This window comes from Fringilla coelebs (assembly GCF_963513975.1).
Source record: "Fringilla coelebs genome assembly, chromosome: 11".
NCBI classification, from domain to species: domain Eukaryota; kingdom Metazoa; phylum Chordata; class Aves; order Passeriformes; family Fringillidae; genus Fringilla; species Fringilla coelebs.
The window spans coordinates 12,242,409-12,260,013 of NC_140037.1; the positions used below are offsets into that span (position 1 = coordinate 12,242,409).

General features: G+C 42.3%; 1 protein-coding gene across 3 annotated transcripts in view; it reads right to left on the reverse strand.

Annotated features, from left to right (window-relative positions):
- The window catches only part of PAK3 (p21 (RAC1) activated kinase 3), a 72,203-nt gene that overhangs the window by 24,465 nt on the left and 30,133 nt on the right, over positions 1-17,605 (reverse strand). For all 3 annotated transcript variants that reach the window (XM_084212736.1, XM_084212735.1, XM_084212737.1), the window contains exons 2-7: positions 13,251-13,447; positions 7,944-8,044; positions 3,189-3,342; positions 2,204-2,241; positions 841-972; positions 72-234 (exon numbers count right to left, since the gene is read on the reverse strand). In XM_084212736.1, the coding sequence (XP_084068862.1) occupies positions 72-234; positions 841-972; positions 2,204-2,241; positions 3,189-3,342; positions 7,944-8,044; positions 13,251-13,425 (763 nt within the window). In that variant the 5' untranslated portion in view covers positions 13,426-13,447. The remainder of the gene's footprint in view (positions 1-71; positions 235-840; positions 973-2,203; positions 2,242-3,188; positions 3,343-7,943; positions 8,045-13,250; positions 13,448-17,605) is intronic.

Here is a 17,605-nt window from a genome sequence, read left to right on the forward strand (position 1 = left end):
TTTGGTACAGCTAATGCTGACACATGCAGCAAATACACTGCTCTGGCAGACTCAAAATACCCAATACATACTCAGTTTCTCTAGGATCTCCTCATCTGTCATCTTGGATTTTTTTCGCTGCCGGTCTGTGTTTCTGTACAGGGTGTTTGTGTTTGAGTTTTCAGGCTGGGGAGTGGTGGCTTCTTTAGCTGGTGCTGGTGCAGCGGCAGGTTCAATAACAGAGCGTGTGTAGATCTGTGAAAAGAAATTATTTTGTGTCAGAAAAGTGGCTGGCAAAAATCACCCTGAGATCATACTTCAAGTTCAAAACCTTAGGAAGATCGTGTCAGCCACATCCAGGACTCTAAAACTGGTTTTGCTGTCCACTTCTCAAACTGAACAAGCAGAAATGAAAGGTTACAAGTTCATGGCCAGTTTCATGTTCAATTTTCATGGATTTGCTGAGATAGTCCATGGAGAGGGGCAGGTACCTCCAGAGGACAGTGTGTCCTATGTATCTTGCCAGGATATGAACTGCATCTTTGGACTGCTATTGCTGCTGACAGGGAGCCTGCACAGCTGGACAAAGTGACTCATTTTCACACCTGTAGCATTAAAGGACATGATGGTACCTCTTACCTGATAAAAGAAGAAAGCCATGGCCCTCACCAGAATCCCAGGAAACTGACACGAGAATGTGAAAGTTCAAACCCGATTTTCCCAGTGTCAGTGGCTGGAGTGAAGCTCTGCGTCATGACAGGACTTCAACCCAAACACCTTCAGCCCCTTCAGTGCTGTCTGATCACAAACTTGCAGCTCTGCACTGCACCAAACACAGACCTAACCAAAGCTGGCACTTACTGATTTTGTGTGTTCAGGCCGTGGGGCGATAACAGGTGGAGGTTCATTGTCATCTTCCTCCTCTTCGTCATCTTCATCCTCTTCTTCAGACACAGAGGGAGCCAGAGGAGGTTCTGATGCTGTTTTTGTGCTCTGTGGACAGACAGTGCTGTGAGTGACAGTCTCTATCCTGGCATTTTGAAGCTCTGACAGCTACCTCCACCCTCAGTCTTCCTAGACATCAGAGGCCAATCTAGACATGTACATGCTCCTATGGGCCCAAGTTCTAAGTTAAACTCAGCACAACACCTAAAGGTATAGGTGCACTGAACTCCAGAAGTCCCACCTGCTGCTCAGAGGCAGGGGGTTATATCATGTCATCCCAAATCTGCTGGTGAAACAAAAAAGTGAAAATGCACCTTCTGAAGTTTTTACCAACTGCTTTAAAGCCGGCTACAACAGGCCACTAGGAGAACTGATGCAAATCAAAGGCACCATTCAACATATTCACATCTGACTGTCACTCTCTTTAAAATGCCACCCCCTTGCTCCAGAAGAAATACCAGAAAGGGAAGCCCAGAGCAAAGGGACAGCGCTGAGTCGGTAATTTTGGAAAGCTGTCATGCTGACTGTCTCACTACTGCCTCTGCCTGCCAGACAAAAATACTACAGCATCTGTCAAGGTGTCCATATCCACTGGAAAAGCTACTGGGAAGGCTTCCTCTGCTCTGGTGAACACCACACTTCCTCGGAGAATTATGTTTTATTAACGATAAGGGAAGTGGCATTGATTGAAAATCTGAAGTGTGAATATTCAAAGGTGATTTTCATTTCATTATACACAGTTGGCTGTGTAATCACAAACCTCGCATGAAGCTGCTTAACACTTTAAAGTAAAAGCCAAATCCCCATTCAGTCACTGGCTATTTAATTCACTAACAATAAGCCTAATAAATGTGGTCAGTATTAATGTGTATGTCACTCCTACATCTCTGGGATTGCTATTGCAATCCAGCATTAATTAGAGTGGATGGTTGTTTGAAACTTTCCTTCAATGGTTCCAGTGAGTTACATATCAATTATAACCTTATTTATATTCAGTTATATATCCAGCTGTACTAAGGAGAAATCATGAAACTCAATACAAATGGCATTCTAAATTTTTAAAACTAAATTAAAATGGGCTCATTGGGTGGTGCTGCATATTGTTGTGAATGATATACACCATGGCCAAACCAGCCAGCAATCTTCTGTCTGCTAAATCAGACTTTCACCTTTTTAAAAAGAACTCAAATGGAAAATCATTAATCAGCCAGGGGAAAGCTCATGGCTTGCTCCACAATTCTTAAAAATTAAGAACATCAAAGGTTACTTTCCCACTCACCGAGGGATGGGCTTCTATGTATCCATGGGCGCTTTTATCTGCAAGGAGCAAAGGAGAATGAACCAGATGCTGCTAGGAAAAAAACCCTGCCTGTTTTGGGTATCCCACAGAAAAAGTGAACCCAAGTAGAGATAGTTTTTCTTTCACACCATCCCTTCAGGAGCAACAGCAAGGAAGAGGAGAAAACAAAATTCCAGACTGTGTCTATTTTTTGGCCTGTTTGCCACTAAATAAAGTAAATACAAATTTAGTCAAGAAAATGCAAATTGTTCTTTAACTGTCAATGCTTCTGTTCCATCCAAGAGCTAAAGCAGCTTTCTCTCCTTTTACCCCCCTTAGCCATGGCAGCTCTATTCTGGCAAAGCATGAGAACAGCTCCTGGGTTCAGGAGCACACATGAACTGTTATGAAGTCTGCATTTCATCACAAAGGGAATTGCTATTTTAGCACACAGTAAGCATCAAATTAGTGAAATCCTTTGATTATGAAATTTGGGGGAAAAAATGCTTTCTCTCAATCCTGGAGATAAGTGCACAGTTTTTAGAAAGATTTCTGAGAAGATTCTACATTTTGGAAGTTGTCTCAGTTGAACCTTCAAACTGAGGAAATGACAGACTCCACTGCCACAGACCATCCTGTGGAGGAAAGGGAACCCCAGCAGGTGACACTCCAAATGCTGTCTGCACCCTGTTGGCTACTGACACCCTCTTTTTTAGCTGAAGCTGTCGACAGGCACTCTACCAAACTAATGCCATCTAAATGGCATTTTTTTTACAAAATCGTGGTTAGTTCTGAAAACCTGCAACAAAGCAAGGTCACCATTTTAATGACCTCTGGGGGGGAAAAAAGGAGAAATGGAATTAATTTCCAGAGTATCCCACAATGAAGAATTGGTTCAGGTTGCCTCCTGACAATTTGAATGTTGAACTTTGCTCTGACGCATTGTGGACCCTGACTCCTCCTCTGTTGGGAGACACCAACTTACCTCCTGACGTAAAGCTCATGTATTTCTGGTTGTTAACTGTTTCTTTTGAATCATAAAATTTGAGAACATCTAGAACAGCCTGTGGGTTCTTCTTCTGCTCCAATTTTGTTATGTTGGAGGTCTGTAGTAGCCTGGCCCACTGCTCTGGAATGCCCTGTAGACGTCAAGTGGAAACAAAGTGGGTTTAGAGTATTTAAAATCTGCAGCCTCACAGATCTTTACCAAGATCCCATGCTTGCTGTAAGATTACTTGCAGAAATTTTGATTGACACCTTACAATTAAAATTAGATGCAATCATTTCTTCTCTATCAAAAATCTAGCTAAAACCAGGACCCAATTTATAAAAATAAAGTAATGACTGTGAAAGGAAAAAAAGGGGATGAAACTTCCCTGGAAATCAACTCTGCTCTTCCATGGAATAATGATTTAAGGCTTAAGCTTGTTTGCCTGGTGATTCAGGGCAGACATAACAAGACTATTGGTGCACAACACAGTGTTTTTTAGGAGCTTTACACTGGACTTTTCATGCTTAGGAATGCAAACACATTTTGCTGAAATGATCACTGCTGTCTGATTCAAAGGTAAACCCCACCCTGATACAACTAATTTTCAGTATACCAGGGAACACTGCAGGGTAAAGAATCTGCCTTTCAGCTCTCAAAATCATGACACTGAGGTGTACCACAGCTGCAAAGGATGTCTCTAGATTCTCTACTGCAAACGTACAGAAACCAGGGATTCATAAAACAGGCTGAGAGTTCATCCAAAGCTTTGGATGAATTCTTGGACATCTTATGGGCGAGGCGGAATTTGAAAATCGATCCAATCACTAAAAGCCCCAGCTCTACACTAAAATTCCTTTGATGAGAACTTGCTTCAGTTATTCAGGATAATTCCAGCATGTCATTTCCCCCTTTACTGCACAGCTGACATCAACCAGCGAATTGTAGGGCTCACTGGAGGAAAAACGTGCCACCCCAAGCTATATAGCTTCTCAGAAATTGTCCACAAAACAATGTGTGACATGGGCCTCCAAAGTTTAGGATTGATGAAAAAAAAAGTGGGAAAAGCCAAGCAACAAATCTACTGCACACACATCAACCTGCTGCTGCAGTGCTATGACATCTCAAAGAAGCATTTGGGGCCTGTGACGCACCTCTGGGAGCTTCCCTGGGCACATCTGTGAGCCATAGAGATCTGGCTGTAATGGACGTAAATAAAGAAAGAAAAGAAAGTTAAAACAGAATGTGGGAAAACTTAGAAGGTGGTAGGAGGAAACCAATGGGCCAGAATGGGCAAGTCCCATCTCAAATCAAATGGGAGTTACGAAGTGGACACCAAATAGATCAAGTGGTAGACAGGATACAGGAAGGCAGATTTAGGAAAACAGAAAAATCACAACTGTTCCAAAGTTTGGAAGCATCATTCCCCCTCCTCTCGCTTTTAAACAGTTTTTCTCTCCTCATAAAAATACATTCCTGAGAATTAATGGCAATTGACTAGAAAAATTATATGTGCATTCTCCTGTCAATTTAAAACTAAACAAAAAAAAGAAAAAAAAAAGAAAGAAAAAAAAAGAAAAAAAAAGGAAAAAAAAAGGAGATGTATCTGGGCTTTTGCTGTTGGACTAGTTTTGAAGCCAGATTACCATTTTTGAATGGCTCTATAAAAGTTTTTTTCAGGCTTGGGCGTTCTCCAGCCCTTAGATCACCATTTGACCAGTGAAGAGAGCAGATGGTCAAAGTCAGATTGTGAAATCTGCGAGGCTGTGAATTGCCACAACACAAACAATCTGTGTGTGTCAGACTGAAAATCAGGACAATTGTAAAGAAATGCTTGATTAGATTAGGAACGTGCAACTTCTTTGGATCTACAGCCACAATTTTTCCCACTTACTAATGTCATAATCTAGAAGCTTTAAAAGTTTGGTGGGTAACCACATTTTCTTCTAGGCTGGGGATGAAGAAATGGTTTCAAACATGCATGCCTTACAAAAAACACGCCCCAAAGGCCTGCTAACCACACTGCCCTTCATTCAGAAAATGCAAATCCTTTTTCAAATAAAGGAACATAGAGCTCTAGCAACATGCTCCCACCCAACAGTTCCAACCAATTTTATTCTCTGCTTTAAAAGCCCTATTTCTTAGCAAATGTGGTTGCTCCAAGCACAGTGAAATGGAGATGTAATATTTTTTCATGATAGAGAACACAGGTTGGTGCTGAAGCCTCAAAGCCAGAACTCAGGAGCCCATGCAACTGTGCATTAGGATGCATCCAACAGCAGTCAGGGGATGCAGCTGGGGGCAATGGTTTGGTGTCAGAAAATGGCCCAATGCATTGCATATAAACAGGAGAGCAGGCACTACTGGCATGACAGCTGCAGAAATTCAAAACAAAAATCCCCCACATGTTTGCACATTGACTGGACACTCCCATGGCACTTCCAAACTTTTGAAAGAGGCAGACAGTGTGATCACTAGACAGTGGGAATATCAGAACATGGTATGGGCTAGCGGCAGTCCCTCTGCAGGATGTACTAACCACATGACTACCCAGCTGATACACAGGTTCTATCCAGGTTGGGACAAACCAAACATGCCTAGTGTACTGTGTGATGTAATGCCTGCACCTGGGATTAGCTGGGACCAATGTCTAGTTCTTAATGGTGCAAAAATTCCCTTCCTTTGACTGATGCTGGACTCCACTGAGGACTACAGCATTAAGCCCTGTGCTGGCAGGCTGTTCATGGGAAGTCACCTGTCCCTTTGGTTAGTTTTGAATTGGTTACAGATTTCTCAGACTGCAGCACTGCACTTCCACACTCCAGGAACAAGTGTAATTGCAAACCAGCAGACATCTCACGTCCACTGTTTGGAAATGGAAAAAGGTATTTAAAAAGAAACTGGCCTACAGCAACAAAGCTGGATCTATTTAGCCACGTAGAACTGATTTGCTTTGTGTTGGTGGCATCTGACAGTGAGAAAACCCAAAAGGTGTCTAATGCTAGTGACTGTTTTGAAACACTGGTAGATAATAACAACATCCAAAATGATCCAAACCTTGATCCTGAAATACAGACAGTGAGTGCTTGTGCTCAAAACTGAAGTGTGTTAAGCCTGATGTCTCTCCTTTCTGTTCCAGCTGGCAGGGACATGAACTAACCAGGACCCTGACCACCAGTCAGATTATGAGAGAAAATGAGTGTGACCCATTGTGCTTGCCTGGAGTCAGAAGGAAAAAGTCTCAAACACAGGATAGAAATAAAGGTAGAAGGCTGAACTGAAGAACAGATATAGAATAAGAACAGCTGAACATCCAGTGGGAAGAAAAAGGAAAGTGGGAAGGTGAAGATGGACAAGAAGTGATGCAAACACAAAAAGGAGAGAAACAGAAGAATAAAGTAACATAATATGAAGATAAGAAGAATGGCACTGAAGATTAATGTGAACAATTAAAGTGGCTACCGGGAAAGAAAGAGAGGGAAAAAAAAAGGAAAAATCAAGATAGACAGCAGGGAAAACACAATTTTAAAAGTTTTATGCAAAGCTTCTGATCAAAAATGACCACATCTGGGCTTTTTAAACATGCACTTAGTCAAGCCCTAGGGTTTGGCACAGAATAAAATTTGAAGTAAGATTTTATGACATCTATTTTAGAAATCCTAATTAACTAGTCCACTTATTTTAAATGTAGCTGTAGCTCCTAATTACGAAGGATAATTCAATTTCACTACTCCTTTGAAGACATGCTGTAATTAAATGTGTCTTTTTTCTTCTACTGTTATTCCTATTGTTGCAACTGCTACTGTAGGACACAAAGTTTCCAGCTTTCTGAAACGTCTTTGTGAAACAAAAGTAGCAATCAAAGCAGTAAATTATGAATAAATCACATTTAGGGCTCAAATTCTGAAAATTAGCCATCCTTTGTCCAGGCAAATGATTTGTCCCATCCTATTTGGTGTAAGCAGCCAGTCAGCACTAGCACAGTGCACAAGGATGATTGCTCAGTCTGACCACTCAGCTCATGGGGCACTACTGGTGGCAGCAGAGTTCCTAATGCTCCCTCTCACCTCCACAGCTTAACAAAAGGTAAACTCACTGCCACCTCAGCTTCAAGGAACAATGGTTTCAGTACCCTACTAGTAATCAGAGAAAAAAAGCTCTGAAGCCCCCTGCACACTTCAAAGAGCTTCCATCAGATTCATTTTTCCCAACATTTTGCTGATATTCAAGAAGCAAAAGCTGACAGCTATTTTATTAATACATAAAGGCTAGAAACACTGATCACCTAGTGTATAAACATATTTTGAAGGATACTAAATTAAAATGAATGGACTTCCACAGTGCTGCAGCTGAGTGTTTCCATGGGTTACCTGCAGAGCAGCTGGACTTTGCACTTGAGACTGGTTGTCTACTATGCATGGCTGGGGGGGTGCTTTTTATGCTTTCCCAAAGACACTGAATAACCAACCCTTGTAGCAGCTTGGGGGACTGGTAAAAGCATACACCTACATTCTTCCTAATTTTCATTTCCCACAGATACTCTGCTGACAATTCTTGGCGGGGGGGGGGGGGGGGGGGGGGGGAAAGGCAGCCTGAATCACAAGTTAAACACTACAAATCCTAAGCCCAACAAATGAAAGTCTCTTTCTTCACAGCCTGGGTGCTGTGATCTGGTGTTTCTGGCAATAAGAGGTTATTTTACCATCAAGAAACTAGAAGTTCTGGTAAGCATGAAATACAGCAGTTACTTACTGTGAATTCTCCAGTGACGGCATCAAATCCCACATGAATGGTGTGTTCAAAGTCTGAAGGAAGGGAGATCTCAGGACGTTCCTTCTCTTTCTTCTTGTTGGCTGGAGGCAAAAATGTTAGCAAGCACTTATTTTCTGAACAGCTTTTAATTCAAAACTTTTAACAATCAGGTGTGCTCAAAATAGTGCTTTAAAAGTGAAAAACAAATCAATTAACATCCATCCAACTTGAGAAACAGACCTAGGTTAACACAATGCCAGACTGTCAAGCCCTGTTAGGGAAGGTCTACAAGGTGCTATTTTATTTTGTTTTTCTTTCAGCCAATGTGACTGGTGTCAAAGCAAGCTATTCATCAAGTAGTCTTCTTAGGCTATCTCTAAACCAGTATGATTTCTATTTTCAGTTCTTTTTTTCAATGAGTTTTCATATCTAGAAACTAACTCCTACTTGACTTTGCGGGTTCCTGCAGAAGTAAATCACACAGGACATACCATGTGTGTCTGCTCACCAACATGGTTTGAGTCCATTTCATATTCAGCCAAATCAGAGGAGAGGCTTTTTTAGATAACCATTTTTTTCCTACAGGTTCTGTGAAAACAAGCAGCTCATGTGGTGACTCCTCTTCCAACTAAAAGGCTGAAACAGCAGCTCTGTTTCAGGAAAGACAGAATCTGCCCAGCAACAGAATTCCATAAATGTCTTTGGAAAAGCTTTGAGCTCTCAATTAACCAAGACATATGATCATAAAATGTAGGCTTTATTAGTATCCAGATTTTTTTTCTTTTTAAATCACTACACCAGTATTCCCAGAGTGTGGAGTATCTTACTTAAGCAGGCAGACTTGAAAGTCAGTCAACCTGCATTTGCTTCTCATCTCCCTCCCACTTTACAACCTTTTGAAAGTAACATTCCCTGTGGTCATCCATCTCCTGCACTTCTGACTGCTGACAAATGTCACTTCAGCCCAGTTTTACTGACCCTGATAAAGAATGAGTGGAATAAAGGCAGAGGGAAGCTGTCTTCACTTTCCTGCAGTGTTTTAATATTATGTTTAGCTCCATAGTTCATCTAGGGGTCTCTCCAAGGCTGGGCTCACTATGTATCAGCAGCCCTCCCAGTGCACGTTTGTCTTTGCTCAGGCAGTAGCTCCACGAGGCCTCTATTTGCATATTTCTTATTCTACCTTACAGCCTCCTTTAAGATAAAGATGCTCTGCTCTTTGTACTTACAGTCTATTTGGAATGCTTCTAAACCCTTCCCTGCCTTGCTGCATTTATCCTCATTAAATAATTGTCACCCTTTATCTGTGCTGCACACCATTACACATTGTTCACCAATGAAATACTTTCATTTAACATTCAGTGAAGATGGCAGCAATATATAAAATACAAATGCAAAGGCTTTCCCCTTCTTTTATCACTAAGATGATGTTGTTTAATTTTCAGGACAGACGTTGCCAGTTAGAATATGTCATCTGTGTGCAAATAACAAAACTGGCTTCTTCTACCTCATCATTTGCAAGCTATTGCAGCAAAAATTACATTTAAGGACTATCAAATTCAGTTCAAAGCAGCAGTCAAATCTGGAAGTGAAATAAGGGACTATATAAAAATGTTCCACCTAAAACAGCATTTGTCCATTCTAGGATTCTTCTGCTGGAGGACAAGTGATCCAGCTCATTCCCCAAGATCTGGCTCATTGCTTCATGGACCTCTGATATAACACCTCTAGTCCAAAAGCTGATACACTATAAATGAATTACAGAATTAAACATCTCTTTATTACACCCTCACCTCTTCCCAGTGAGGAAGAGGTGTAAAAACATTGATGTTTTTGTCTGGGCTCTGCAAATCATATCATTCCTATTTCACACAAGCTGGCAAAATGATATGAAAAGACATGACTTTTTTGAAGCACCTGACTCAATGGATGCAAAAGGTTTGTACTGAACACTCCTGTTTGATTTTCTTGTAAATGCCCTCCATAATATACTCCTGCTGCACAAAGTTAGCCTGAGGTATGGCCTCCACAGCACCTCAGCACCTATGACAGGTTAAAACAGAACAAAGAAAGATTGTTCTGTTTTCCACAGTCTGCATCACCATCATCACCAATATGTTAAAACACCAGTTGTTTGGGAGAAAAATGTGACTCAGCTAAGTAGCAGCTTTTCTCAGAGAAAGAGGAAGGGTCTGACCTCATGCTTATGCCTTCCTGTTTGCTCACCTCCTCTTCAAGTCACTTTGCTCTTTCCTCCATTCCCTCTTCCTTCCACTGCCTCTCACACTTGTCCTCCCATCCTCCTTCCTAACCTGCTCCTCCTGTAGCCTTCTCCTCTTGCTCCACTGATCTTTACTCAGCTGAGTTTTTCTCCTTCCCTCTTTTCTGGCTTTTCTGTACAGGAGGTGACCAGTTGCCTAAAGGCCAGACTCTGCTCCCCTCTGCAGCCAAGTCTAAAGCAGCTTCAATGGAAGTGGCATCATTCACCCAGGAACTCAACGCGGACAGACATCTCAAACAGGCATCTGAGCTGTGCAGGTCAGCCTCCTCCTGACTTCCTTAGGCTGAATGCTCTACAGTGCCCTCATGGAGTCCCCAGTGCACACACAGAGTGAATTTATTTCACAGCATCACAGGGGGTTTAATGAAAGAACAAGCCTGTATAAAACAACTGGAAGAACCAAGTAATTTCTGCTGAGGTAACACCCCTGCTGAATGAAGCACTCCTGCTGTGACTCCACTGTGGCTCCCAGCACCATGATGATCTCTGAGGCAGGAAGACCAATTTCACAGCTCCAGCAGAACAAGTTCAGCTCCTTATTCCACACAAATTGCCGGCATGATACTGGAAACTTATTTCCATTGTCTGCCTTGGCTTCCTGTCCTCAGGAACTGGGGTACCTTACCCCAGAGATGAGAGTGAGAGGAGCTGTACAAGGAACATGAGGAGGTCAGGTGGTAGGGGAAGGGGCAGGACACCATTGCCTAAATGTTTATTTCAACTACAGATCCACTGAAGGGCTCCACAGTGCCATCAGTGGCTTGCCAAAACAAGGTTTTAAACACAAGCGCTCAAACTCCAACTGAAAATGCTGCACTCCAGCAGGGGAGGGACTGCTGCCCAGGCACAGCAGTCCTGACACACACCACAGCCTTGGAGAGAACACACTGTACCACATCCATCCTCACATCCCTCCTGTCTGGTGAGCAAATGAAAGACAACAAAGCTCCTGCAGGTTCAGGCAGAAATACCCTGCCATGGCGTTTCTTCACATTCTAGTGACTTGCACCAGTGAGGAACTATGGATTTAACATAGTGATGCTGCAAAGCACTGTACTAGGTGAGAGCAGACATATCAATCACCTTCTGTTTTATAAGCAGGAGTCTCAAAAATGTGTCACGGAGTCTATGAAGCACACACAGGCCAGCTGATACCCTGACCCACAAACCAACCCTGCAGTGAAACTACCTCAAGGGACTTGGACAGTCAAGCTAGACTTCCTCCATTTATTATTTCACCCCACAAAATTAAGCTATAAATCTTACCTGACTTTTCCTCACGGTCACATTTAAAATCATGACACTTGTATGCTCCCTAAGATTGCTCTGACTGGTAGTTAATTACATTTTTAATGTCACTGATCATTTCCAGGAGGAGTTCTTTCTGGGTCTCCCCTTCTCTGCATGCATTTTACACAGCATCTCCTCATTAAGAAATGCTTCCTTGGAAAGGGATAATAGCATCCCGCTAGCACTTAGGAGAAGAAGTGATCCAAGTCTTTCTGGGAATTAAGCAAGCTGGGAGAAACCTTCATTTTGGCCTTTAAAAAGAATCAATTGAAAATTAATTTTGTTCCCTGAAGGGGACATTTGGGGGAACAATCTGCAGAGTGAACCAGCCAGGTCTGCCTAAGAAATGGGCCCATCCAGTTACAGTCCTCACATCAGAAAAGTCATCAGGATTGCCCATGGCTGAGGGGAGGAATGGCACTGCCACTGTGCCTTCTACTGCCTGGGAGGAGTTTTGAGTGCCAGACTGTCTCCAGCTGCTCCACACAACCTCATGAAGTCTCATGAATGAGGCAGCACAGGTAAGCTGGAGCTCCAAGGGAATGACCACAGTTCCACAATTCTGAGCTCTCCTTGGAGGGACCCTGAACACAGAATCATTCCTGAAATCCAGCTGGACTTCATGCTCCTGACCACAATTTCTGAGCCCAGCATTTCAGCCAGTTTTCAGTCTACCTCACTGTACATTTACCTATACTGTACCTCACCAGTCTGTCTGTGAGGATACTGTGAGAAGCTCTGCTGAACACCTTACTAAAGCAGAAGTAGCAGAAGTAACAACCACTGCTCTCCCTTCACCACCAAGCCTGTCACTTCAAGGTAAATGGATGTCAGTATAGTTCAGCATGAATTCCCCTCCACAAATCCATGCTGACTATTCCTGACCACGTTCTTATCCTTCAATTGCATGGAAATGGTTTCCAGGAAGATCTTCTCTGCCACCTTCCCAAGAACCAAGGTGAGATTACTGGCCTCCTTCTTAAAGACAGATTGACATTTGTTTTGTTTCCATCATCAGGAACATTCCCCAGTGACCCCAACCCTCCAAAGATAATCAAGAGTGGCCTTGCAGTGACATCAGCCTCGCAGGTGCAGCCCATCAGTTCCCATGGCACTAGAAATAAAGAAGATCCCTTCCCTTAAACCTGCAAATAAGCTAACTCACAACACACTCCTTTTCACAAATGCATTTCAAAGAATGCAACTGAAATGCTGTTTGCTGCGTGTTTAAAAGACTCTCTTGCTGCATCCACACCTAGCAGGTTATAAACCAAGCCATTCTGTATCCACTTTCACTGCAAAAGGAACAAGCAAGAAGAGTTTTGTTCCTGCTCTTGGAATGTGAGTGCATTAAAAAATCCCAAAGTGTCAGGCATATTGTCCTGTCACTTCTGTGAATGTATTTTCACAAGGACACATCCTCATCTCTCTATTTACTGCTAATGCAAAGCAAAATCCAAAGGAAAGGATTCCCCAATATAACTATAAAGTTATTTTTAAAAGGCAAGTTGCACAGTGTGTGCACATTTTAGTGTCTTTTCATAGACAAGAAAGTAACTGACTGAACACCTCCTCCTCTTTTGAAATGTGTTTCTAGAGTAATTAGAACAGAAGGCTTTGGTACCATGGCCTGCAACTGAAACAGAAAGACAACAGTGGCAAAAAATAAACACAAAAACCAATGACCACCAGAAAGCCCAGAGAAGGAGCCCCCATCTGCAGTGCTGATACTTTACTTTTATCCCCTCCTCCTGGGAAGATGGAGCGCAGCCTGGCTTTCTTGTTCTTCTCCTCGGGGGCCATGGGGAGCGGTTTGGAGCTGTGGTTTAACGCTGAAGAATCGCGATTGTTGCTGTTCATTCTCAACGGTGGAGCTGGAGGTTTCTCTTCAATATCCAGACTATCTGACATCTTCAGCAGCCCTCACAGCCTCCTGCAAAGCACAACACAAAACATGCCTGTCAAGGGAGGATGCCAAGGCTGATGGCTTGGGCAGGAAAGAGGACAGGAAAAGCTTTCTAGTGGCATGAGAAAATCTCTCTGTTAGAAGTCTGCTCTGAAAAAGGTTGCTGCTGGTAGATAAACTGAATGGCTAATTCCTAAAATGAAAGGTATTACCATTAAAATACAGATTTTTCTTTATTCCTGTGATACATTTTTGCAGCTTTTATTTATAACTATTTCCCTGTAGTTGTTTGCAATCCAAATTTTCCTCTCAAACAGACTTCCAAAGTAAAAGCTAAATGACTTACTGAAACTACCTAGCATTGTACTCAATCATTTTTTATTACGTAAGAAACAATATCCTCATTGAGGGGATATGGGTAGCCAGCAACACTTCATAAAATTAACTGTTTTAAGACCCCAAAATAGAGTATCATTTCAGACAGATCAGAAGTGATGTGGGCTATTCTGCATCTTTTTAAAGGTTATGATTCTACAGGCACCTTGTCTTCCGTCCCCTAAAATCAATGTGGCTCCTTTTACAGAAGACACATGCACATCACTGTGAATGTGTTCTGGATCTCTCCTCATGCTGATTCACAAGTAACACAATCTATTGCCCTCAACAGCTACTCTCTTAAATTTACAGGGAAGCAACTTGTTTTTCAGCTATGAAAGATGTAGGGTTTTTAGCATGGTGACTGTCACACAGAGAGGTCCTGAAGCTCCAGCTGCTCTTTCTGTGGTAAGGTAAAGCTGCCATAGTTGAGAGTTTTTGGGGTTCCGTGGTTGGTCTTGGGTTGCTTTGGTTTTTTTTACTAGAACAGAGAGTAACATTTTCGACAAACACATTTATTTTGATATAACTGTAATTTTGCCAGATTTATGGCTGGTACATTAATAGGAAATAATGAAATCCACATTGCCTTAACTGATGTTACGAGTAAAAGCTAAATGATCAACTGAAACATTTAGAGACGTTCACTTCAGACTGTTTTTCATGACATGGGTATTTTAGTCTTTGTTACCATTTTTAAATTTCCACACATAAAATTATCACTTTTTAAAAATGCTTGACTAACATTTTTAATTTCATCTAAATTAAATCCCAAAAAGTCAGATTTGAGATTCAAAGCACCAGTCCAGCGAAAAGAATAACAAAAGAAATATACCATCACACCTCTAGTTTGCATCTGTGCCCAAATATCTACATCTCCATGGGATCCCACAGACCCGTCCCAAGGTCACACAGCTGAAAACTCTAGCAACAGCTGGGTCGCAGTCTTCTCCCTAGAACAGACAGTATGAAGCAGTGATCCTGGAGACCCTGATTCACAAACACACACTTGAAGCTGCTACTAACCCCAGCTGCTCACCTCCATCAGGTGAGCAGTTTGAATGAGCACCTTCCCAGCTGCCTTCAACTGGTTTGTGTTCAATCAGTGACCTGACCTTCTCCAGCATCTTTTCCCTACACAAATTAGAGAGACTTCAAACAATTGCTCTGGTAGTAGATCAATGGGTGTTCACCACCCAAGAGGATGTCTATCATAGGCTCATCCTGTGTCAACTGCCAGACCTCCCCTACACCATGGGGCTGCTCACCTCCACATGTAACTGCAGGTAACACTGAACCACAGGCAGCCATTGACCAGGTGTTGCTCTCTAGGGCTTTGCCTTCAGGCCTAAAAGCTTGGAAAAGATGACACACTTGGACCTAATGGAGCAATGTACTGGAGACAGCTGTCAGAGAGAAAGATGTGCCTGTCATTTGAACCACACCATCTGGGAAAGAAAAGTGATCCTTCAGAAAAGCTATGGTCCCCAGCATGTGTCTGGTTCCCAAGAGAAGGCCCTGCTCACAAAGTCCCACTGTCCAGGTAAAGATGTGCTCTGGTGATGGAGGAACACAGCTCACCCTCCTCTAGAAGCACATACATAGGCAGTAAAGTGCTTTCTATCACCCAGAAACAGCTGTAATTGTGCCCAGACCAGAGCCTGTGCCAGTGTAGTTTTCAAGTACAGACTAGCCTACTTACCTAGAGAACTAAATGCTTTTGTAGATTGAGGTCAAACAGTTAATATTACTAATCTTTGTGATTTCCATCCTGAAATGCAGAAGCTTTTCTAGTAAGGAACTTGCTGGGGGGGAGCCAGTAATGAAAACCACTGTATGGTACCAGGGAGATCCACAGGTGCTGTGTTTGTTACCCTGCTGAAGGGAAGGCCCATGATGCCCAGGTTTCTGTGCAGAGTTCCCAGCTTATGAAGCGCAGCAGAGACATCTGGACACAGCTCCCTGTACCTCCAACAATTCTCAAAGACCAGAAGCTTATGCAAGCAAGGCTTTTATTTTCTTTTTAAGCCACCTACAAATAGTTTTCCAGTGCCAAATACAGCCTTCCCTCCCAGGATGATCAGTGTGAAGATGACCACAGGAGCACCAAGGCACATTTTCAGCTTGTTATCAAAAGCAAGTCAGTTATGTTGAGAAGTCCATTATAGGCCACAGTTACAGCTGTCCCTCGAAATGGGACAACTGTACCTGTCACTGCATCTATTTGTAAACAATGCCAGTCTGCTGAAATAGGTCCTCCCATGAGATTTCATCCCACAAAGAATACTATTAACAGTTTCTGGCCCAATTTACCTATGATGTAATTATTTCCAAGATTTTGAAAGGAACACTATATTTTGTTCAGAGCTGTTTCAGGCTCAGTTTCAAGAACTGTACAAAGCTCTTTTATTCACTTCTAAACCAGGGAAAAAAAAAAAAAAAAGCAGGGGAAGATAGCCTAGAAGGCTTAACGGCTGATAGTAAATTTCTAAAGCTGATCTAAATCAAGACTAAAGCAAACCACAAAGCAATACACACCAAAAGAGTTAAGATTTATGGTTTTCTTGATCAGAGGAATTTATCTGCTCTTCCATTAATTCTAATCTTGAGATTTTTCATGTACCACTGCACCATGACAAAAGAACATTCACTATCATGTAAGACTTCAGATTTTAAGTGTTTTATACTGATTTACTCCAACCCAAACTTAAGAGAAAACCTGTAATGAGCCAATAAGATCTATTCAGCTGGGAAAACTCTCAGATCTACATTGCAGAGAAATGTCAACTACAGATAGCTCAGTAAGTTATACCCTATTCTGGGGCCACGTTTTCCTGTCATTATAACAAGTCCTTGGTCCTGCTAGTCTACTTCTGACTAACTCCATCAAAACACACTTTCTGTCTATTGGAAATTACTATGGCATATCCAGATATTCAGTCCATCAAATTCTGGTGTCATTTCTCTTTTTTTCTTCAGGCATTTTTTTAATTGTTTGGGCGTTTTGGGGTGTGGAATCTTTTGGGTAGGTTTGTGCTGGTTTGTAAGCTGAAACAACACAGCTACCAGAGCACTTGGCCATACCCACCAGGGCCATGAGAGCCACCCAGGCTGTCAGCAGGGACAGCATCTGGAGAGGCTAGCTGGTGCTCACCAAGAGAATGGAGCGCACGATCAACAGATTTTCCTCATCTCAATCCTCAAGGACCCCATTAGTGCAACCAAGGCAGTGCTGGTAACCCTTTTAAAAGGAATTTGCAAGATAATCACACTTGGGCAACAAAGAGGACAGGTGACCAACAATTACCTACTTCCAGAGAAAAATCTTGTTACTGCCCTTAGGCCTTAAGGATGCATTTAAAGAGACAGAGTGTTGTACCAAAATACAACAGTGTATTTGAATGTGCTAGCTAGAGTTTCCCAGCCAAATGGCAAAATTCTCAGCCAGGTCACTTGCTTCTGCATAACTATTACAGGGTTACAGAAGATGACCTAATATCCATTTCCTTCCTCCTTACCTCTTCTAACCACCAGTTTTGTTAAGTGAGAAGACAAACATTGACTTTAAATATATGGCATTCAGCTTCTCTGTGACTCAACTCCCCCTTTGCAAAAGCCTGTTTCATAATATTTCTTCATCTAGTCCTTGATAAGCTAGGGAGGAAAGGAAGGCAGATACCTGAAGCATTCAAATGTCTTCAAAACATAATATACACACAAAAGATTTGTTCAATTCAGTTCAAGTTCAGAGCAGAATCTCATGCTGGGCCTTGATCTCAGTAAGCTCTTCACCCCTGTGTATCTGGGGAA